This window comes from Oryctolagus cuniculus, chromosome 5 (assembly GCF_964237555.1).
Source record: "Oryctolagus cuniculus chromosome 5, mOryCun1.1, whole genome shotgun sequence".
Lineage (NCBI taxonomy): Eukaryota > Metazoa > Chordata > Mammalia > Lagomorpha > Leporidae > Oryctolagus > Oryctolagus cuniculus.
The window spans coordinates 18495383-18518054 of NC_091436.1; the positions used below are offsets into that span (position 1 = coordinate 18495383).

General features: G+C 43.0%; 1 protein-coding gene across 1 annotated transcript in view; it reads left to right on the forward strand.

The window, feature by feature from the left end:
- PPIL4 (peptidylprolyl isomerase like 4) overlaps positions 1 to 20095 on the forward strand; it is a 51900-nt gene extending 31805 nt beyond the window's left edge. The window contains exons 12-13 of the mRNA XM_002722436.5: positions 3830 to 3977; positions 15691 to 20095. Of these exons, the coding sequence (XP_002722482.2) occupies positions 3830 to 3977; positions 15691 to 15936 (394 nt within the window). The 3' untranslated portion in view covers positions 15937 to 20095. The remainder of the gene's footprint in view (positions 1 to 3829; positions 3978 to 15690) is intronic.
- The last annotated feature ends 2577 nt before the right edge of the window (positions 20096 to 22672 follow it).

The window sequence follows — 22672 nt, forward strand, 5'->3', positions numbered from 1 at the left end:
TCCCATGCGGGTGCAGGTCCCAAGCCCTTGGGCCATCCTCCACTGCCTTCCTGGGCCACAGCAGAGAGCTGGCCTGGAAGAGGAGCAACTGGGACAGAACCGATGCCCCAACTAGGACTAGAACCCAGAGTACTGGTGCCGCTGGCGGAGGATTAGCCCAGTGAGCCATGGCACCGGCCGGAAGCTGTTTTTCTTTTTTGAAGATTTATTTATTTATTTGAAAGGCAGTGTTACAGAGAGGCAGAGGCAGAGAGAAATCTTCCATCTGCTGGTTCACTCACCAAATGGCCACAATGGCCGAAGCTGCGTCGGCTGATCTGAAGCCAGGAGCTAGGAGCTTCTTTCAGGTCTCCCATGCAGGTGCAGGGGTCCAAGTACTAGGGCCATCCTCCACCGCTTTCCCAGGCTGTAAGCAGAGAGCTGGGTGGGAAGTGGAGCAGCCAGGTCTCGAACTGGTGCCCATATGGGATTCTGGCACTGCAGGTGGCGGCTTTACCCAATATGCCACAGCGCTGGCCCCTAGCTGTTTTTTTTTTTTTTTTAACTGTGACTTATCATTTAAGAAATAAAGTTTATATCTTAATCCAGTACATAGTATAAAATTGACTGGAACAAAAATTTCATAAGATCATATTTTTATGGGGTGCCTTGCACTGTCTTACTACAAAAAAAAATTCTGGTTGTAACCCACTATATTACATGGATTTTGCACCCCCTTGATGGATTGTGATCACTATTTTGAAGCACACAGCTGTAAAGCATTTTGGACAGAGAGCAACATGTGTAAAGCATACACAGAGATGACAGCACAGGCAAGACCTGTTGAATTTATCTTGAAGAGCAGTAGAAAGGACAGAAGAAGTAGGCAGCAGACTAACAGGATGGTACAGATTGATGAGCCATCTTCAGGCATCTTAGAAAGCCACAAGGAATGATGTTTTCTTTGCTCTTAGAAGTCAGATGTCCTGGGGCCAGCGCTGTGGTGCAGTGGGTTAAAGCCCCAGCCTGCAGTGCTGGCATCCCATAGGGGTGCCAGTTTGAGACTCAACTGCTGCACTTCCAATCCAGCTCTCTCTATGGCCTGGGAAGGCAGTAGAAGATGACTCAAGTCTTTGGGGCTCTGCCACCTGTGTGGGAGACCCAGAGGAAGCTCCTGGCTCCTATCCCCTGACTCCTGGCTTCAGATTGGCTCAACTCAGACTGTTGTGGCCTTTTGGGGAGTGAACCAGCACATGGAAGACTTCTCTCTCTCTGTCTCTACCTCTCTCTATAACTCTGTCTTTCAAATAAATAACATAAATCTTAAAAAATAAAAAAGGCATGCTGAGGAAAGCCTTGAGCCGTGGCAATGGAGAGAGACGTTGGACACGAGTCCTGAGGGAAGTGGTGTCTGTGTTTTCTCCACTCTCACATGCGGCTAAAATAGTGCCACATGTTGGGCTTTCTTTAGAAAACCACTGTTCTAGCCCAAGTCAGCCTTTCTCAGAAATCCATTTTAGTGTTTGAGATTTTTCAGCAGAGGTTAGGATAATTTTGTGTTTTTCTCTCTTTTTTAAAAGATTTGTTTATTTACTTTGAAAGGCAGAGTTAGAGATGGCAGTGAAAGATGCTCAGTGCCTGCCCACAGGAAGCTTTTTTTCTAGGAGTGGGGGAAGGACATATGTTGAATAATTAGCATTAATTAAATGTCTCTGGAGTATTTCAAAGAAGTACATTTGTGGGACATAGGGGTTACAGTAGGGGTCAAGGATCAGGAAATACTCTCATATAGTACTGAAAGAACTGGAATTAAAGCTGCAATTCAAAAATGGGGGAGGAGGCACAATTGCCAGGGCTGGCCCAAGCTGAAACCAGGTCCTGGAACTCTATCCACGTCTCCGAGATTGGTGGCAGGGCCCAAGTCCTTAGGCCATCTTCTGCTACTTTCCCAGATGCATTAGCAGGGAGCTGGATTGGAAGTGGAACAGCAGGGACTTGAACTGGTGCCCCTGTGGGATTCTGCCATCACATGCGGTAGCTTAACCCACTAGGCCCCAATACCAGCCCTAATATTTTTTCTTAATTCTAAGGTATATAGTGATCTCTGAGTTAAAATACTTTAAAAATGTTTATTATGCAAAATTTAGAAAAGGTTCACTTATAGTTCTGTCACCTCGACAAATGATACCTACTATTTCTTTCAAATCTTTTTTTTCAATAAAGTTATAATCACTATATGGTACTCATATATACAGTTTTTACTTCAATCTTTTCACCTTCAGTTTCCATAGACACATTTCCAGGTTCTTTTGATAGCTTTTTTTTTTCTTAAAGATTATATTTATTTGGGAGGTAGAGTTATAGTCAGAGAGAGGGAGAGACAGAGAAAAAGGGTTACTTCCTCTGGTTTACTTCCCAAATGGCTGCAACGGCTAGAGCTAGGCTGATTCAAAGCCAGGAGCCAGAAGCTTCTTCCAGGTCTCCCACATGGGTGCAGGGGCCCAAGCAGTGGCCATTTTCTACTGCTTTCCCAGGCCACAGCAGAGAGCTGGATCAGAAGAGGAGCCAGCACACAAAGTGGCATTCATATGGGATGCTGGGACTGCAGGCAGTGCCGCAGTGCCACAGTGTCAGCCCGCATGGCATTTATTATTTTTAATAATTGCCTGTGTATTGCATTATGTTGAAGCAAGTTTTATCTTTATTACTAGATATTCTGTTGTTCAACTTTCTTATTTTAAAAAATAGTCCTAGGGGCCTGCTCTGTGGCGTAATGGGTTAAGACGCTGTCTGAGTGCCAGCATCCCATATGGGTACCTGTTTGAATCTTAACTGCTCTACTGACAATCCAGCTCCCTGCTACTGTGCCTGGGAAAATAGCAAAAGATGGCCCAAGTCCTTGGGCCCCTGCACCCATATGGGAGACTTAGAAGAAGGTCCTGGCTCCTGGCTTCTGATTGGTTCAGCTCCAGCTGTTGAGGCAATTTGGGAAATGAACCAATGGATGGAAGATCTTTTTCTCTGACTCCCCCTCTCCTCCTTTCTCTCTGTAACTTTGCCTTTCAAATAAATGATCAAATATTTTTCTTTCTTTTTTTTTTTTTTTTGACAGGCAGAGTTAGAGAGACAGACAGAAAGGTCCTCCTTCCATTGGTTCACCCCCAAAATGGCCGCTACGGCTGATGTGCTCCGCCGATCCAAAGCCAGGAGCCAGGCGCTTCCTCCTGGTCTCCCATGCGGGTGCAGGGCCCCAAGCACTTGGACCATCCTGATTAAATCTTAAAAAAAATCCTGTTAGGTTTATTTTCTTTTGTTTAACTTAGTACTATAATTTCTCTTGTTAAACTTACTACTTTTTTAATAAATTTCTGTTAGAATCATATGCATTGCTGAATTTTTTTCTTTTAGTATTGAATTAAAAGAATTAGGATTGAATTAAAAGAACAGTTGTATGCATGTGTTTATTTTATATAGCTTTTCTGGAATTCGGGTTTATAGTATATTAGTTTTAAAGATGTGCCTCATTTTCTAAATTTCATTTTTTCATAATTGACAAGTTTCCTTATTTTTTATGCTACTTGTATTTTCACTTGGGATGCAGTTTTATTTTCTCCCCCAAACTTTGCCTACTAGTTGTTAACCGTTTAAGATCACAGTTCTTTTGATTTTTCCTGACTATAAAATGAAAAAAATGTTATTTTTATTTTAGAAGTGTATTATGTGCTTTTGAGATTCTTTTGCTTTAAAAAAATTACCTTTAGCCTTTTGGCTTCCTTTGATTACCATATTTGTAGGTGGTGGTGTCTTACCCATGTCATTTATCCTATTTGTCCTTAACTAACTGCCGCAGTGCAAAATACGATCTAATCCTAGATGAGGAGGCAGAAGACTCAAAGTCCAGTCACTCACACACCAGTAAAAAACACAAGAAGAAAACCCGACACTGCTCTGAAGAGAAGGAAGATGAGGACTACATGCCGGTCAAAAATACTAACCAGGTACTTCTGAAGTCCAGTCTAAGATGTGGAGAAATCAGTATTTTATCCCTTTGTAAATTACATGTTAGTGATGTAACTTAGAAGGTAAGGAATAGTTCCGCATAGACAGAGATGTGTTCCTGATTTTAAAATGTAAAATGGTTATCCTGGGGCCAGCATTGTGGCATAGCAGGTAAAGCCACTGCCTGTGACACCAGCATCCCATGTGGGCACCTGTTCGTGTCTCAGCTGCTCTGCTTGCAACCCTGCTCTCTGCTATGGCCTGGGAAAGCAGTAGAAGATGGCCCAAATGCTTGGTCCCCTGCACCCATGTGGAAGACCTGGAAGAAGCTCCTGGTTCCTGGCTTTGGCCTGCCCCAGCCCTGGCTGTTGTGGCCTTCTTGGGGATTAGCCAGTGAATGGAAGATCTTTGTCTGTCTGTCTCTTCCTCTTTCTGTAACTCTTGACTTGCAAATAAACAAACAAATCTTAAAAAAAAAAATGGTTACACTGGGGTGAAGGATTTTAGTTTTTAAAAGAAATCATAAGTTAACAAAAGATTATTTTTGAAGTAACTTAATGTATCTTATATTTCCACATCAGGAAGCAAGAATGATTTACATACCTATAGATGGTCATTTCTGCCCACCAAAAACCAATGTGGTTATGTTGAAAAAGTTCTTCTCGTTTATCAGCTTTCACTATCGCCTTACAGCTCTTTAGATTTTACAGCCTATAAAACACTTAGGCTTTTCCATATGTTTATATGAAAGGCAAACAGCACTAGTAATTCACTTGATTACCTAAAAGCTCTTTTGAACACGGTAATAAAAATGCACCAAAGAAAATTGAGTATAAAGAGAAGAAATCATTTCCATCCTGCATCTTGGCTCTCAGTTAAATAAAAAGCAAATTCCTTCAAAGCTCCTTGCTTTGATTTTACCGCACAGAAGACATTTGAGCTGGGCCCTTGAGAATCAGAAGGCTGTCACTAGGCGGAGTTATGAAGGTAGGGAACCCAAGAAAGAGAACGAGGCCAGTGTTGCGGTGCAGCGGGTTAAGAGGCCTTCTGTGACATCTGTTTCGCATATGAGCGCCAGTTGAAGTCCTGGCTGTTCCGCTTGTGGTCCAGCTCCCTGCTAATGTGCCTGGGAAAGCAACGGAAGATGGCCCAAGGACCCCGGTGTGGGAGACCCAGATGGAGTTCCAGGCCCTTGGATTTAGCCTGACCCAGCCCCAGTTGTTGCGGCATTTGGGAAGTGAACCAGCAAATGGACCGCCTTCCCCCCGACCCCACCCCTGTCTTTCAAATAGTTAAATACATCATAAAAAGAGAAACAAAGGTGGGAATTTCAAGACAGAGATTTAGTTCACTAGGCAAAGTGAGGGATTGACTGTCAGGAGAGCTGGGTTACAGTTCTACACTGCTCCTCATTGATGTGACCTTGACTAGTTATTTAGCTTTCTGAGAGCCACAGTCTCTTCCTCTATAAGACTAATACAATTTCACAGGTGTGTTGTTAAGATTAAGTGGAAAAAAAATGTGCATGCAGACATTTTTTGCACTGACTATTCTTGTTAACTACTTTTACTATTATAGTCAAATTACTGTTTTAGAGTTACTGTAAGTTTTTTCCTACAGTTATACCATAACTAAATTCATATCCCAGTTTGTTTCATTTTCTTTTCAATGTTAAAGAATTACTTTTAAAGTTTTTTGTTTTGTAAATTAAAAAAAATTTTTTTATTTGTTTATTTGAAAGAGACAGTGATTTTCCATCTGCCAATTCCCTTGTCAAATATCTGCAACAGTTGGAACTGGGCCAAGTTCAAGACAGGAGCCTGGACCTCAGTCCTGGATCTCCTACATGGATGGCAGAGATCAGAGTCTTTGAGCCATCATCTATTTCCTTTTTTTTTTTTTTTTAAGATTTATTTATTTAGGCCGGCGCCGCGGCTCACTAGGCTAATCCTCCGCCTAGCGGCGCCGGCACACCGGGTTCTAGTCCCGGTCGGGGCGCCGGATTCTGTCCCGGTTGCCCCTCTTCCAGGCCAGCCCTCTGCTGTGGCCAGGGAGTGCAGTGGAGGATGGCCCAAGTGCTTGGGCCCTGCACCCCATGGGAGACCAGGAAAAGCACCTGGCTCCTGGCTCCTGCCATCGGATCAGCGCGCTGCGCCGGCCGCAGCGCGCCGGCCGCGGCGGCCATTGGAGGGTGAACCAACGGCAAAGGAAGACCTTTCTCTCTGTCTCTCTCTCTCACTGTCCACTCTGCCTGTCAAAATAAAAAAAAAAAAAAAAAAAAAAAAAAAAAGATTTATTTATTTACTTGAAAGGCAGAATTACAGAGAGGCAGAGGCAGGGAGAGAGAAGTCTTCCATCTGCTGATTCACTCCCCAAATGGGCTCAACAGCCAGAGCTGGGCCAGTCTGAAGCCAGGAGCCAGGAACTTTTTCTGGGTCTCGCATGTGCGTGCAGGGGCTTGAGCTTTCTTGTACTGCTTTCCCATGCCATAGCAGAGAACTGAATCAGAAATGGAGCAGCCTGGACTCGAACCAGCACCCATATGGGATGCTGGCACTGTAGGCTGCTGCTTTACTCCCTGTGCCACAGCACCAGCCCCACATCTACTGCTTTTCAGAGTGCACATTAGCAGGAAGCTGGAATCAGAAATGGAGCCAGGACTCAAACCCAGGACTCAAACCCACTAAGGGGTGTGGTTGTTCTCTGTAGTGTCTTAACCACTGTGCCAAAGGCCTACCCTGTTTTATAGTTTTGTTTATTTTTTAACGATTTATTTTCACTGAATAAAGGCAGAGCCACAGAAAGAGATGAGAGCGAGCTTCTATGAATTGGTCAACTCCCCAAATGGCTCCAACAGCTAGACTGGACCAGGCTAGGCCAAGCCAAAGCCAGGAACTAGGAACTCCATCCTGACTTCCCATATAGATAATGGGGGCCCAAGTACTTGGGCCATCATTGGCTGCTTTCTGAGGCACATTAACAGGGGGCTGAATTGAAACAGAGCAGCTGGGACTTAAAGTGGGCTTAACCCCAAATTTCCAATTCGGGATGCTAGCATCACAAGAGTAACTTGACCTGTTGTGCCCCTGTTTTGTAGTTGTAAGAACTATATGATTCCAAAGTGCAGTGCACAGATTAACGTTACATACAGAGAGTTCAGCTTCTGTCCCTGTCCCCTTCCTCCTTCTACAGGTAACTTGTGTTTTATGGTTTATATTCATTTTTAAAAGAATTTCAGCAACTATATATTTTACATATATTCTCAGCTCCCTATTTTCTAGATGGCATACGTTCTGATTCTTTGTTGTCGTCTAGCAGAGATGTATAATTTCTCCTCTTTCCACAGTCCATTAGCCATTTAATGCCTTCCCCCAGTTTTGAAGCTATACCTTTGATGGTTCCTTCGAATATTCCTCACATGAACCAGTGATGGAAACAGTAATAGGTGACATCTTTTTTGTCCTTCAAATGTGAGATAGATTCTTTCATCATTTTACTAGTTTTACATAGCCAGTAAATGATGGAACCACAATTCAAATAGATTTGTCCTCCTGCTGTTCTTCATGCCTGAAATATATTCCTGTCAGTTTTTCCTCAAAATCTTATTGTTATTCTAATATAACTTGTCCCAAAGTATTCTAGTGTGAGCCATGGAACATCTCCTTAATTTCTGCATTTATTAACTTAGTCTAAGATCTTTTCAGCCTTTTCTTTTTTAAAATTTTTAATTGAAAGGTACAGAAAGCTCTCATCTACTGGTTCACTTCCCAAATGCCCACAATGGCTGGGGGCAGGGAAGAGCAGCCAAAGCCAAGAGCCCAGAATTCAGTTCAGATCTCCCATGTGGGTGGCAGGAACCCATTCAATTGAGCCATGACTGCTACCTTCCAAGCATTGGTGGGAATCTGGAGTCAGGAGCCTGAACTGGGAGTAGAAGCCAAGTACATCAGTGTAGGACATGGGCATCTTAACTGCTAAGCGAAATAGCCTCTCTGCCTCAGTCTTTTTATTATTTTTTAAATTTTTTATTTGCATATGTTTAAAATATTTGAGAGGCAGAGAGACAGTGTTAGAGAGCTTGCATCTGCTGGTTCACTCCCCAGATGCCTACAACATCCAGCAGGACTGAAGCTGGGAGCCAGGAACTCAATCCAGATCTTCCATTGTGTGGCTGGAACCCACCTGCTTGAGCCATCACTGCTGCTACCCAGAGTCTTCATTGAGAATCAGGAGCCAGAGCCAGGAATTGAACCCAAGCACTCTGATGTGGAACACCGGGGCCTCAGCTACTAGGCCAATGCTCACTCCTTCCCCAGTCTTTTAAAATGGTGCTTATATTCTAATAAATAGCTTGTCTTCCACTAAAAGTGCTTAATTCTCCTTGGCCATGTGCTGCTTTTAGTTACAGCTTTTTCATCCTCCACTTAGACATGGAATCTTCAGTGAATCGAGGCCTGAAATAGTCATTTGTGTGCTTTGAGATAATCAGAGATCTTAAAAAAACTCAAAGGCTGCCTGCATTTTAAATCTTATCTCTACTTCCCTCTTTTGTGAATCTTTTCAATCATGCTGCTTGATTACTTAAAACTTCATAGTAGCAAATATTCTCTTTGGCATGTAGTAAAGAACATCAGATTTTGGGGGGATGCTGTTAGTGTTTTTCTTCAAGATTTATTTATTTATTTGAAAGGCAGAGTGGCAGAGACAGAAAGAGATCTCCATTTGCTGGTTCACTCCCCCATGGTTGCAACAGCGAGGTCTGGACTATAGGAGCCAGGAACTCCATCCTGGTCTCAATGGGTAGTAGGGTCCAAGTCTTTCACTGCTTTCTCAGGCACATTAGAAGGAAGCTGGATTGGAAGCCTAGTAGCATTGACTCATATCAGCACACCAACACATTGATGTGGTATGCTGGTGTCACAAGTGGTAGTTCTTCACCCACTGTACCACAGTGCTGGCCCCTGCTACTTGTTTTTTTCCTATTTTTTTTTTCTAAAGATTTATTTTATTTAAAAGGCAGAGTGTTAGAGGGAAAGACAGAGAAAGAGAGAACTTCTATCCCTTGGTTCACTCCCCAAATGGCCACACCCAGACCAAAACCAGGAGCCTGGAACTCCATCTGGGTCTCCCATGTGGGTGACAAGGGCCCAAGTATTTTGGTTAGCTTCCACTGCTTTCCCAGGTGCATTAGCAGGGAGCTGAGTAGGACTTGAACCAGCACCCATATGGGAGCTGTTGGATGTGGCATTGTAGGCAGGGCTTAATCCGCTGCATCTCAGTGCTGGCCCCAGTATTTGTTTTATTTTTTAAAAGATTTATTTATTTATTTTTTTTACTTGAAAGAGTTAGAAAGGAGGAGAGAGAGAGAATCTTCCATTCGCTAGTTCACTCCCCAAATGGCCACAAGGCCTGGCCTGGGCCAGGCCAAAGCCAGGAGCCCAGAGCTCCTTCTGGGTCTCCCACATGGGTGCAGGGGCCCAACGGCTTGGGTCATCCTCTGCTGCTTTCCCAGGTGCATTAGCAGGGAGCTGAGTAAGAAGTGGAGCAGCCAGGTCTGGAAGTGGTGCTCATATGGGATGCCAGCACTGCAGGAGGAGGCTTAACCTGCTACACCACAATGCTAGGCCCTATTTATTTTTAAAGATTGATGTATTTACTTGAAAGTAGAGTTACAGAGAGAGGCAGAGGCATAGAGAGATCTTCCATCCACTGGTTCACTCCCCAAATGGCCATGATGGCTGGGGCCCAAGCACTTGGGTCATCTTCTGCTGCTTTCCCAGGTGTATTAGCAGGGAGCTAGATTGGAAGAGGAGCAGCTGGGACTTAAACCAGTGCCCATATGGGATTCTGATGTTGCAGGTGGCTGTTTAACCTGCTGTGCCACCACGCTGGCCCTGGGATTATTTATTTATTTGAAAGTCAGAGTTAGAAGGAGAGATGGGGCGGGGTGGGGGTGGGGCTTCTGTCTACTGGTTTACTTCCCAGATGGCCACAAAGGCCACAGTGGCCAAGGCTGAGTGAGGCCAAAGCCAGGAGCCAAGAACTGCATCTAGGTCTTCCATGTGGATGTTGGGGACCTACACACGTAGGGGCCATCTTCCCAGGCCATTAGCAGGGAGCTAGATTGGAAGTAGAGAAGCTGAGATATGAACCAGTGCCCATATGGGATGCCAGCATTGCAGGCAGCATCTTTATCTACTACGCCACAACACTAACCCTAGCCCTGACCATTTTTTTTAAAGATTTTATTTATTTGAAAGTCAGAGTTACACAGAGAGAGAAAGAGAAGCAAAGAAAGAGAGAGAGAGGTCTTCCACATGCTGGTTCACTCCCCAAGTGTCTGCAATGGCCAGAGCTTTGCCAGTCCGAAGCCAAGAGCAAGGAGCTTCTTCCGGGTCTCCCATGGGGGTGCAGGGGCTTAAGGACTTGGGCCATCTTCTGCTACTTTCTCAGGCCATAGCAGAGAGCGAGATTGGAAGTGGAGCAGCTGGAACCCAAACTCACACCCACATAGGATGCCAGCACTGCAGTAGGCAGCTTTACCCACTACACCACAGTGCCAGCCCCAGCCCCAGCCCCAGCCCTGAGTATTTTTTTTAATATTTATTTATTTTTACTTGAAAGTCATAGTTACACAGGGAGAGGCAGAGAGGCAGAGAGGCGAGAGAGAGAGAGAGAGAGAGAGAGAGAGAGGTCTTCCATCCGCTGATTCACTCCCCAGTTGGCCTCAATGGTCGGAGTTGCGCCGATCTGAAGCCAGGAACCAGGAGCTTCCTCTGGGTCTCCCATGCAGGTGCAGGGGCCCAAGGACTTGGACATCTTCTACTGCAATCTCCCTGATTATTACTATTATTCTATTTTTTATTTTTGACAGGCAGAGTGGACAGTGAGAGAGAGAGACAGAGAGAAAGGTCTTCCTTTGCTATTGGTTCACCCTCCAATGGCCGCTGCGGCCAGTGCATCGTGCTGATCCGAAGCCAGGAGCCAGGTGCTTCTCCTGGTCTCCCATGGGGTGCAGGGCCCAAGGACTCTCTGCCCACAGCAGAGAGCTGGCCTGGAAGAGGAGCAACCAGGACAGAATCTGGTGCCCCGACCGGGACTAGAACCCGGTGTGCCGGCGCGGCAAGGCGGAGGATTAGCCTATTGAGCCGTGGTGCCGGCCCCTCCCTGATTATTTTTTAAAAAAATTTTAAAGTAGTTGGCAGTGAGAGCATTTTTAAGTTTTGGGGAAAAAAAAAAAAAACTCTCCTTGAAATAAAGTGTTTTTCAATACTTTGATTTAATAACATAGCAGGATTCATTTTCTCTTTATTTTCTTTCCGATAAAATAGCTGCAAATTTAAGATTTCAATGTGTCCTAATTTTTTGTATTTTTATTATTTTCCTCTTGATTTCAGTCTCAAAATGTAATCACTAAAGGGAATTTTTCAGTATTGATTAAATTTCAGGTGTAGCTCAACTTCTGGCAGGTCTGTTTTCCTAAGAACATTTTAGTTTATTTCTTCAAATGTTTCATTTTTCATTGAGTAGCAACCTTACTATTCAATCTCAAAACCTCTCTTCAGTTTTCCACTTCATGACTTAATTCCAAAGATGATTTTTTGTGTGGTTGAGGTTGGGTTTTGGGAAATGAGTACTTAGCTGTGGGCTGCTGGTAGAGGAAGTGTTCATACTGGTTTTTATCAGTGCTTGTTTTTGCCATGTTTTTGTTTGTAATATGAGACTCTATTTTTGTTGTCATTTTAATAATTTAATGTTTCTTTAGTGATTTAGATTAAACTAAATTTTTTTATTTATTCCCAAAGACCTGAACGAGGATTGTTTTTAGTTAGACTTCATGTTATCTGCTTTACATCAGTTATTTGTGAGGTTAATCGACTATTCTTTTAAAAGATTTATTTATTTATTTGAAAGTCAGAGTTATGCACAGAGAGAAAAAGGCAGAGAGGAAGAGAGGTCTTCCATCTGCTGGTTTACTCCCCAATTGGCTGCAACAGCAGGAGCTGTGCCAAACCGAAGCTAGGTGCCAAGAGCTTCCTCCAGGTCTCCCATGTGGGTGCAGGGGGCCAGACTTGGGCCATCTTCTGCTGCTTTCCCAGGCCACAGCAGAGAGCTGGATTGGAAGTTTAGCAGCCGGGATTCGAACTGGTGCCCATATGGGATGCCGGCACTGCAGGCGGTGGCTTTACCCGCTACGCCACAACACCGGCCCCATGTTTATTTTTTAAATTGACCATTATGTGTGTATGTCTATGTTCTTCTCTTTTGGCCACATGCCCCTTTCATCATTTTGTCTTATGTCTTAAATGTATAAACACTTTTTTAAAAAAATGTTTATTTATTCATTTGTAAGATTTATTTATAAGGCAGAGTCAGAAGGAGTGAGAGAGAGAGATCTTCCATCTACTCGTTCACTTCTGAAATGGCCACAACAGCCAAGGCTGGGTTCAGGACTAAGCCAGGAGTCCAGAACTCCATCCTAGTCCCCGACATGGGTGGCAGGGCCCAGGAACTTTTGGGCTGTCCTCTGCTGTCCTCCCAGGCACATTGTTAGGAAGCCAAATTGGGAGCAGAGTAGCTGGATTTGATCTAGCACTTCTGTTTGGGATGCCAACAAGTCTGTATTAGAAGGGACTTAGAGCTCAGGTGGTTCATTTCTTTTATTTTTAGAATGAAGCTATCCCCTTAGGCCCTTAGCCCTTTATGGTTTAGTGGGAAGCCAAGAACTTTAGAATTTATTTTGATTTCATTCAGTGTTGGTTGTCCTCCCACCCCATACTGTGTCACTTCTCTCTTTCGAGTCTGAAACTTACTGATCAATACAATAATTATCTCCAACCTGTGTGTATCTCTTGAGTCTGTTTCCTTATTTCTGGAATGATGATCACTTGCACTCCTGAAGCACTCAGTACTGTGCAGGCACATACTTAGAGGCCCTACTTTGATATGCCTGCACCAGCCATGTCAACTTTCCTCCTCCATATCACAGAGCTCGTTCTTCCTTGCCTCTGAGTTCTCACTTGCATTACTTCCATTTGTCTTCTTGCATTCAGTCTGAACCCAAACCCAGTTGTCCTTTGAGGCTCATCTCAAATCCTAATTTCTCCATAAAACCTCTGATGAATCTAACCTTGAGGACTTTCTATTGGACATACTGCCTAACCTGCCTGGCTTCAGAGCTTGTATAGCTTTGAAAACTACTCCAAGTCAATGATTTTATTTTATTTTTTAAGATTTATTTTAGGGGCTGGCGCTGTGGTGTAGCAGGTAAAGCCATGACCTGCAGCGTCAGCATCCCATTTGGGCACCAGTTTGAGACCCAGCTGCTCCACTTCCAATCCAGCTCTCTGCTACGGCCTGGGAAAGCAGTAGAGGATGGCCCAAGGTCTTGGGCCCCTGCACCCACGTGGGAGCTCCTGGCTCCTGATCGGTGCTGTTCCAGCAGTTCCGGCCATTGCAGCCATCTGAGGAGTGAACCAGTGCTTGGAAGACCTCTTACTCTCTCCCCCTCTCTCTGCCTCTGCCTCTCTGAAACTCTACATTTCTTTTTTGCAAAAGGCAGAGTGATTTTAAAGTGTTCATACATTCCAGAGTGTCAGTGTCCTCAATTTTTTCAGAGAATTAGGTACTATATAACCTTTTATTTCTCTCTCTCTCTCTCTCTCTCTTTTTTTTTTTTTTTTATAATGTAGTGAGGATTTTATGGAGTTGTATAGGCTGACAGTCTCTGCATTTTAGAGGTCTTGTCTTGGGGCTGGCATTATGGCGTAGCAGGTAAAGCTGTGATGCCGACATCCCATATGGGTGCCAGTTTGAGTCCCAGCTGCTCCATTTCCAGTCTAGCTCCCTGCTAATGTGCCTGGGAAAGCAGCAAAGGATGGCCCAAATCTTTGGGCCTGTGCACCCACATGGGAGACCTGGAAGAAACTCCTGGCTTAGGACTAGCCCACCTCTGGCCATTGTTGCCATTCGGGGAGTGAACCAGTAGATGTAAGATTTCTCTCTCTCCTTGTCTCTCCTTCTATCTGTCCCCCTCTAATTCTGCCTTTTAAATAAATAAGTAAATTTTTTTTTTATAAAAAAGCCTATTATCTCAACAAATACAAAACTGGGTGTTAAGTATACAGAAATAGTACATAGATGTTTACATTTTGTTTTGTGTTTTAAGATTTATTTAAAGATCAGATTTACAAAGAGAGAGAGGGAGTGATAGATCTTCCATCTTGTGGTTCACTCCCTAAATGTCCACAGTGGTCAGGGCTGGGCCAGGGTGAAGTCAGGAGCCAGGAGCTTCATGCGGGTCTCCCATGTGGGTACAGGGGCCCAAGTACATGGGCCATCTTCTACTGCTTTTCCCAGGCACTATTAGCAGGGAGCTGGATCACAAGTGAAGCATCTAATACTGGAACCAGTGCCCATTTGGGATGCTGGAGTTGCAAATGGTGGCGTAACCTGTCCAATAGCATCATCCTTGATGTTTACATTTTGTATATGTTGCAGGAAATACAAAAAATCTTCATTTAGGAATGTCATATTTCTACAAAGTAGTTGGTAAAAGGCTAAACCAAAATAGCTATTTTTTTCTTCCTCATAAGACTTTTTTTTTGAAGAATTTATTTATTTATTTGAAAAATAGAGAGGGAGTGACAAAGATAGAGACAGAGACACAGAGAGAGAGATCTTTCACTCACTGTTCACTCCCCAGAATGGCTGCAGTGGCCTGGGCTGGCCCAGACTGAAGCCAGGAGTTTCATCCACGTCTCCCACATGAGTGGCTGGGACCTAAGTACTTCTTCCATTGCTTTCCCAGGCACATTAGCAGGGAACTGGAACTGAAGTGGAGCAACCAAGATTTGAACCAGCATCGATATGGGATGCTGGCATCGCTGGCAGCAGCTTACCCTGCTGTGCTATAATGTGGGCCCCCATCATAAGACTCTTACAGAATGATGAGAACTGTTGGATTTTGTGGAAATCATGAAGCAGTTTATAAAGTTGTATTCCATCAACACTGTAGTTCTAACACTCGAGTTAGATCTCTTTTTGCATACTGCAGACTTTATGCTAGGTGAAGTGTTCGGTATCGAGACATTTAAAGAATGACAAGTCACAGACCCTTCAATATTCATTACTCTAGATTTTAAACATTGACATTGATCCCACTATAATAATATCTGTAGTGATAGAATTGGGACCCTTGGGTTGGGAATTCAGTCCCCAGAATTTTGTCTTTCATTTAAGTAATCTTTTAAGAAAGTTTAATTTTACAAATGATCTCTCTTTCTTGTTTAAAGCTTTTTTATTTATTTGAAAGGCAGTTACAGAGAGGGGGAGAGAGAGAGATCTTCCATCTGCTGGTTCATTCTCCAAATTGCCAGAGCAGCCAGGGCTGGACCAGGCCCAAGCAATATTGCTCTAAAACTTTCCTTACTTCAGTTGGGCTACTTCAGTTTCATGTTTTTGGATCTGATTCTTCAGTTCAGCTGCACTAGCAGACACAAAGCAATGAGACTGATCAAAAGGACAGTTTAAATCTTTTTCTGAATTGTTTTTACTTTCTCATTTACAGGATTTTTGACATTAGCAGTTGTGTTCAAAATTGAGCTGTTAAAACAGCTTGCAAATGGTGGACTTTTCTAGGTTTTATTAATTGGCAGTGCCCACAAAGTGATTATTGATTGGCCTGTCATGTTCTTTCCATTCCTTTGACAGGATATCTACAGGGAGATGGGGTTTGGTCACTATGAAGAAGAAGAAAGCTGTTGGGAGAAACAAAAGAATGAAAAGAGAGACCGACCTCAGAACCGAAGTCGCAGCCGATCTCGAGAAAGGGATGGCGACTATAGCAATAGTCACAAGTCCAAGTACCACACTGACTCTTACGAAAGAGAGAGGGGTAAGAGGAGAGGCCGGAGCAGAAGTCCAAAGAAATCTAAAGAAAAATCTAAGTACAGATGAAAGCATGAGTGGGCGCCGTAGAGTGCCAGAAAAGCAGATGTTCAGATTGTGTTAGAGCAGTTATAGACTCCACTTGTCATTAATACTGATTCCACAGGGCAATGGGCAATGAGAGTAACAAATTGGCTGTTGTTTTTTTACATTAATTTTATTGCTATACATAAATGTCCATCTTCATTTTTAAAGTTCTTCACCGTTTTCAGTCTTTTTTAAAATTAAGTATTTCAAACTACAGAAATACACAGCCATGTATATATGAGGCATAAGGAATAATAAATGTAAATATCTGTGTAGCCATCAGCCAGCTTAAGAAATGAACCAACACCTACATTTTAGAAGTCCTCTGTGTGGCCTCCCTCCTCAGTAATTGTTACTCTGAGTTTTGTCAGTCTTGCTAGTTGTTATAGTTTCACAATGTATGTTTGTATCCCTAAATGTAATGTTAATTTTTGTATGTTTTTGAATTTTATATAAATGGCTTAATGTATATTTATTCCTGTGAATTTCTTTTTGCGATTTAGTATTTTTAGAAACTCATTTTTGCTGCATAGTGAATGAATTTACCACAACTTATACATTCTGTTGATGGACATTTGGGTTCTGTTTGTTTGTGTGTTTGCTGTTGCAAACAGTGCTGCTATGAACATTATCTGGGAGTGATACTACCGTCTCGGTCTTTACCAGACAATGCCACATTCTGTTTCAAAGTGACTATCTGGTTTTAGCCCTACCAGCACATAAGCGTTCCTTTTGTTGCCCATCATTTGTAATACTTATTAATTTCAAATTTCAACAATTTTGCCATTTAGTGGATGTTGAGATATTTTATTGTGATTTAAGGTTTTGTCACTGGTTTTAAGCAATTTGATTATGATGTGCTCAGTGTTTCTTCTTCTGTATCTGTTTACTTATGGTTTATCATCAAATGTAGAAAAAAATAGCAGATTTCTGCAGTTATGTTTTTCTGTCTCTTTGCTACCTCTCACTCTTCTGGGGTTCAATCACTGTTAGGTCACTTGACATCTCATAGCAGTTGATACTGTGTTCAATTTTGTTGTCTTTGTCCTGTCTCTGTTTTCATTGCTGTGTCAAATTCATTAATTTTTTTTTCTGAAGTACCTCATCTCCTATTCGTACTACCCATGTATTTTTTACCTCAGACTTTATATCTAATCTTTTCCTCTTTTTTGGACTTTTGGAGTATACATGTATGTATAATACCTGTTTGTTCATTCTACATCTGTATCATTCTCTTGTTTGTTTCTGTTGATTCCCACCCTAGCCCCTGACCTTCAACCTGATACTGAGTTATAATTTTTACCTATAATTTTTGTTTTTTACATTGTGCTGGAGTTTTCCATATTCCTTTAAACATCTTGAGTTTTGTTCTGGGACATGTAAGTTATTTGGAAACAGTTTTACCTTCCTTAGCCTGCTTTTTAAGCTTAGGTGAGATGGGACCAGAACGGCCTCTAATCCAGGGCTGATTTGGCCCTCTGTTGAGGTGATCACCTTCTGAGCAGTCTTCGCTTATACTGTTTCTCCACCCTGGCCATTAGGGATGTGAAGTACTCTGTGAGTTCTGTGTGAGCTCATATTTTACCTCCTGTTCCTTTCTGGTTTTTCTTTCTTGGCTGTGGGTACTTTCTTCACACGTAAACACTGGTGTTTAGCTGAAGGCCCAAGGAAAGCCTCCATAGCTCTCTCCTCTGCAGTAGTTTTCCTTCCGAATTTTACATTGGCTCCCCTAAATTCTCTGCTCAGGGAGATTCCCAGGCTCTTTCTGTAGCCTGTGCTACAGCTTGCAAATTCCATGTAGTAGGGCCTACCTTGCTTGTTTTTCTTCTTAAGAGTAGTTGTCCTGGGTGGGCATTTTACCTACTGGTTAAGATGCCCATTAACATGCCTGCATCCCGTCATGGAGTACCTGGGTTCCAGTCCCTGGCAAGCTCCTGTTAGCTTCCTGCTCAAGTGCACGCGGGGAGGCGGCAGTGATGGCTTGAGTAGCTGGGTCCCAGCTGCTCAGGTAGGAGCCCTGGATTGCATTCCCAGCATCGGCTCGGCCCAGTCCCAGCCATTTGGAGATTAAACCAGTGTACGAAAGCTTACTCTTTGTCTCTCTGCCTCTCCGATCAGTTAATTTTAAAAAAGTCACTGTCGTATACTGGATATTGTCCAGTGTCTGAAAATTTTGTTGTATACATATTGTACAGGTTTTTACTTGCTTAAGATGGCAAAGTTAATTATTTGATGGCGTCTTCATCATGTTCGCTAGTTTATTTCCTATAAATTGGAAGTTCTGCTTGTTTGATTAGAATTAGGTTATACATTTTAGGCAGAAAATTAAGTTTAATCATAAACTTACTAGCCTTTCTCGCTGTATTTTATGCTTTTTGTATTTTAAGAAATCCTTACCTATCCTGAACTAATAAAGATATTCTATATCCTAAAAGTTATAAAGCTTTTTTTACATTTAAGTCTTTAATTGTGTATGTTTGTGTGTATTTATATAATATATATATAAATAGTCTCTCTGTGTGTAGATAGATAGGTAGATAGGTAGATCCAAAATCATTTTTTAGCTTTTGTGGTTTTTTTTTTACATATGGATATAACCAGTAGTCCAAAATGTATTATTGAATGGTTCATAAATTCTCCATTGGTCAAAGTTCCACCTCTGTCATGTTTTTCTCTCTTTTTCCCTGAGCACCCCTACTTTTTTCATGGGCTCTCTATCCTGTTGGTTTTTCTCTATCCCAGAACCAATACCAATTATACATACTATTTTTTGGCCTTATGGAAAGTCTCAGTATTTTCTTTCTTAAGTTTTATTTTTTTTTATTTGAAAGAGTTACAGAGAGAGGTAGAGACAGAGAGGTCTTCCATCTGCTGGTTCACTCCCCAGGTGGCTGCAAAGGCCAGACCTGAGCCAATCCAAAGTCAGGAGCCCGGAGCTTCTTCCAGGTCTCCCATGTGAGTGCAGGGGCCCAGGGACTTGAGTCATCTTCTACTGCTCTCCCAGGCCATAGCAGAGAGCTGGATGGGAAAGAAGAGCAGCTGGGACTAGAACTGGTGTCCACATGGGATGCCAGCGCTTCAGGCCAGGGCGTTAACCCACTGTGCCACAGTGCCGGCCCCAAAAGTCTCAGTATTTAAACACATCTTTCCACTTGTTTTTTCATCAGAAATTCCTTGGCTCTTTGTTCTTTGCAACTTTGGAACCCATTTGTCAGGTTTCCCAAAGAATTCTGTTGATATTTTAATTGCATTTTCATTGAAGTAGTAGATCATTTTCAGAAAAAAAAAAAAAAACACTTAATACTGTTGAATCTTCTATTTATAAAGATAATATTCTGTCTGTGTGTATATATATATGTATACATTCATCTTTTTTTTTTTCCACATCCTTATGCATTTGGGAATATCAGTATGTTTTTTTTCTAGCCATTTGGAGAGGTACTTAGTGGCATCTTATTTTGCTTGTAATTCCTATTTCCATAATTGCTAGTGATGTTGAACATCTTTTTATGGATTCATTTTGCTGTCTGCATATCCAGTGAAATTTCACTTCATGTCCAAAGGGATTTTTTTCCTTTTTTTACATTTTAAAATTACTTACTTGGAAGGCGTGCGTGCGCACACACACATGCACACACACACACACACACACACACACGGATCTCCATCTGCTGGTTCACTCCCCAAATGCCTGCAGCAGCCGGGGCTGGGCCAGGTTAAAGCCAGTAGCTGTGAACTCAGTCTGGATGCACATGTTGGTGGCAGCAGCCCAAGCACTGCCTCCCAGGGTGCACATTTGCAGAAGCAGAGCTGAGCCTTGAACTCAGACCTCCAGTATGGGGTGGAGGCATCTCAGAAGGCATGTTAACTGTGTGCCAAACACTTGCTCCTTCTTTTACTTTTGAGTTTTAAGAGCTTTTGATATATTCTAGATACTTGTTCAATGTCAGAAATGTCTGCAGAAATGTTCACTCTGTGTAGCTTGACTTTTCATCTTTTGCAAAGCAATATTTAAATTTTCTGAAATTCTGTCGGTTTTTTCTTTCATGGAGAGTGATTTTTATGTCAGAGCTTGGGCTAGTGAAGTTTCTGTTTGTTTGTTTTTTTTTCCAAAAATAAATTTTATAGTTTTTACATTTAATTCTGTGGTCCATTTTGAGTTAATTTTTTTATCTTTATAGACATCTGCTTAACACCATTTGTTGATATGGCTCTGATGCTTCTAAGTTTTTTCTTTGGTATTTTAGCATTTTGTTGTAATATGTCTATAGATATGGATTTCCTTAACTTTGTTTTTATATCAAAGATTTATTTATTTGAAAAGTAGAGTGACAGAGTGAGAGGGAGAAGGTGGAGAGAGAAAGTGTTTCTGGTTCACTCCCTAAATGGCTCCAACAGCCAGGTCTGGCAAGGCCCCGCCAAGCGAAATCCTGGAACTCCGTGCTGGTTTCTCACATGGTTGGCAGGAGCTCAAGTACTTAGGCCATTTTCCACCTCCCCAGGTCATTAGCAGGAAGCTGGATTGAAGCGGGGCGGCACTGAGGACAGGGGATGTTGGCGCTAGAACAGGCAGCTTAGCCCTACGCACCACAGCGCTGGCCCGTCCCCCAGTCGGTTTTACATTAGGCTTCCTCAGTCTGTTCTTTATGTCCTGTCCTGTTTTCCTGTGGAGCATTCTGAGTAATTTCTTCAGGTCTATATTCCAGATACCCATTCTTTCTTCATATAAACCCAGTCTGCTGTTTTAAACCATTCACTGAAGTTTTAATCTTAGTAATTTATTTTTAGAAGTTCTCTTTGATTCTTTTTTCTTTCAATCTGCCTAGTTCGTTACTCATTTATTTCCACTCTATTTATGTGGCTAGTGTAAATTGTTTTTGTTCATTCCAATACCTTAATTTCTTGAGAATTAAGTCCCTTTTGCCCTTGATGACTCTTGTGCGTAAATGTTTCTTTTCCTTGTGTTTTAATTTTTTTCCCCTTCAATTTGGAGTGGACACTCGGGGACTTTTAAGTTCCCTCAGTTGAGGATGCTCTGCTCCAGGAAGATTCACATTTGCCTTGTAGGCCTGCCTGGGGCGATCTTCCCATGTGATTCCATAGCCCAGAGCAAGAGCCCTCACGGTCTGCCATCCACACCCCATGACTGCTGAGCAGGGGAGAAGGTGTGCCCGTGGTTTCTTCCTCATCTAGCCTTTGATAGTGAGCTCTGTGTGAAGACACCAGATGTAACCTTGCCTTTTTTTTTTTTTTTTCACCCTAGGCTTGGTTTATGCTTTGTAATTTTATTTCTTTTAAAGATCTGTTTATTTATAAGAGTTACAGAGAGAGGGCCAGAGAGACAGATCTTCCATCTGCTGGTTGACTCTCCTGATGGGGGCAACAGCCAGGACTGGGCCAGGCTGAAGCCATGAGCCAGGAGTTCCATCCACATCTCCCACATGGATGACAGGGGTCCAAACTCTTGGGCCATCCTCTACTGCTTTCCAAGCACATCAGCAGAGAGCTGGATTAGAAGAGGACCGGCCAGCACTTGAACCAGCGCTCCTATGGGATGCCAGTACTGCAGGTGGTGGTTTTACCCATTGCACCAGGGCACCGGCCCCAGAGTCTTGCACTGAGCAAGTCTCATCACTGCGACTGGAGCCCTTAGTGCCAGCTCTGCGTGCACGGCTGCCTGGCTGCTGGTCTGCTGGCCATTCTGTGAAAACAGTTCTGGGTGGTGAAGGATTTCCGTCTTGCCATCTTTCCACCACTTTTAAGAGGACACTTGCTGTCATTAATTTGGCCCGCGTGTATTTTATAGGGGAGAAGGTAGATGTGCTCACGATAAGAGCAGGTGTCCCCACCGTTGTGCATGATTTCTGGCTATCACTTTGGGGCTGTCATCGTGGTGTAGTAGGTGAAGCTACCGCCTGGAATGCAGGTGTCCCATATGGGTGCTGGTTTGTGTCCCAGCTGCTCTCTGCTAATGGCCTACAAAAAGCAGTGGAGAATGGCCCAAGTGTTTGGGCCCCTGCTACCCGTGTGGGAGACCCAGATAAAGCTCCTCATTCTTCGCTTTGGCCTGGCCCAGCCCCAGCTGTTGGCTCCCTGTCTCACCCCCCTTCCCCCTATAACTCTGCCTGTCAAATAAACAAATCTTTTTAAAAAATAGAAAAACACTTTAATTACATAATGAAGTATCACCTTGAATATAGGGAACTGTTATCCAAACAGAAGATGCTAAAATGTGGTCTGAAAGAAGAATGAATGAGCAACAGAGAAATGTTGGCCAAATGTAGGAGGCAGTGAGGAATAACCTGACTACAGAAACCTTGGCAGATTCAGTGGGGACTAAGGAAGCAGTAAACATTTCTGGAGATAGTATTTCAAGGAAACACTGTCCATAACTGTAAATGCTGAGATATGAGAAGCTGGTTTTAACAAAGAAATATGCATAGAAACAGTGACTTCAGTCAGAATGTGGTTCTGCTGGTGACGGCCTCTGATGTTCATCAAGCATCCTTGGCGAGGTACCCGACAGGCCTGGCTCTTACTCCTGCTCATATCTTGGGTAAAGTGACCACTTTCCCCTTCATTTTTGCTTCTCTAGATTTTAAATAAACTTTTTAAAAAATTTATTTTATTATTTGAAAGGCAGAGGGGCCAGCGCTGTGGCACAGCGGGTTAACGCCCTGGCCTGAAGCGCTGGCATCGCATGTGGGTGCTGGTTCAA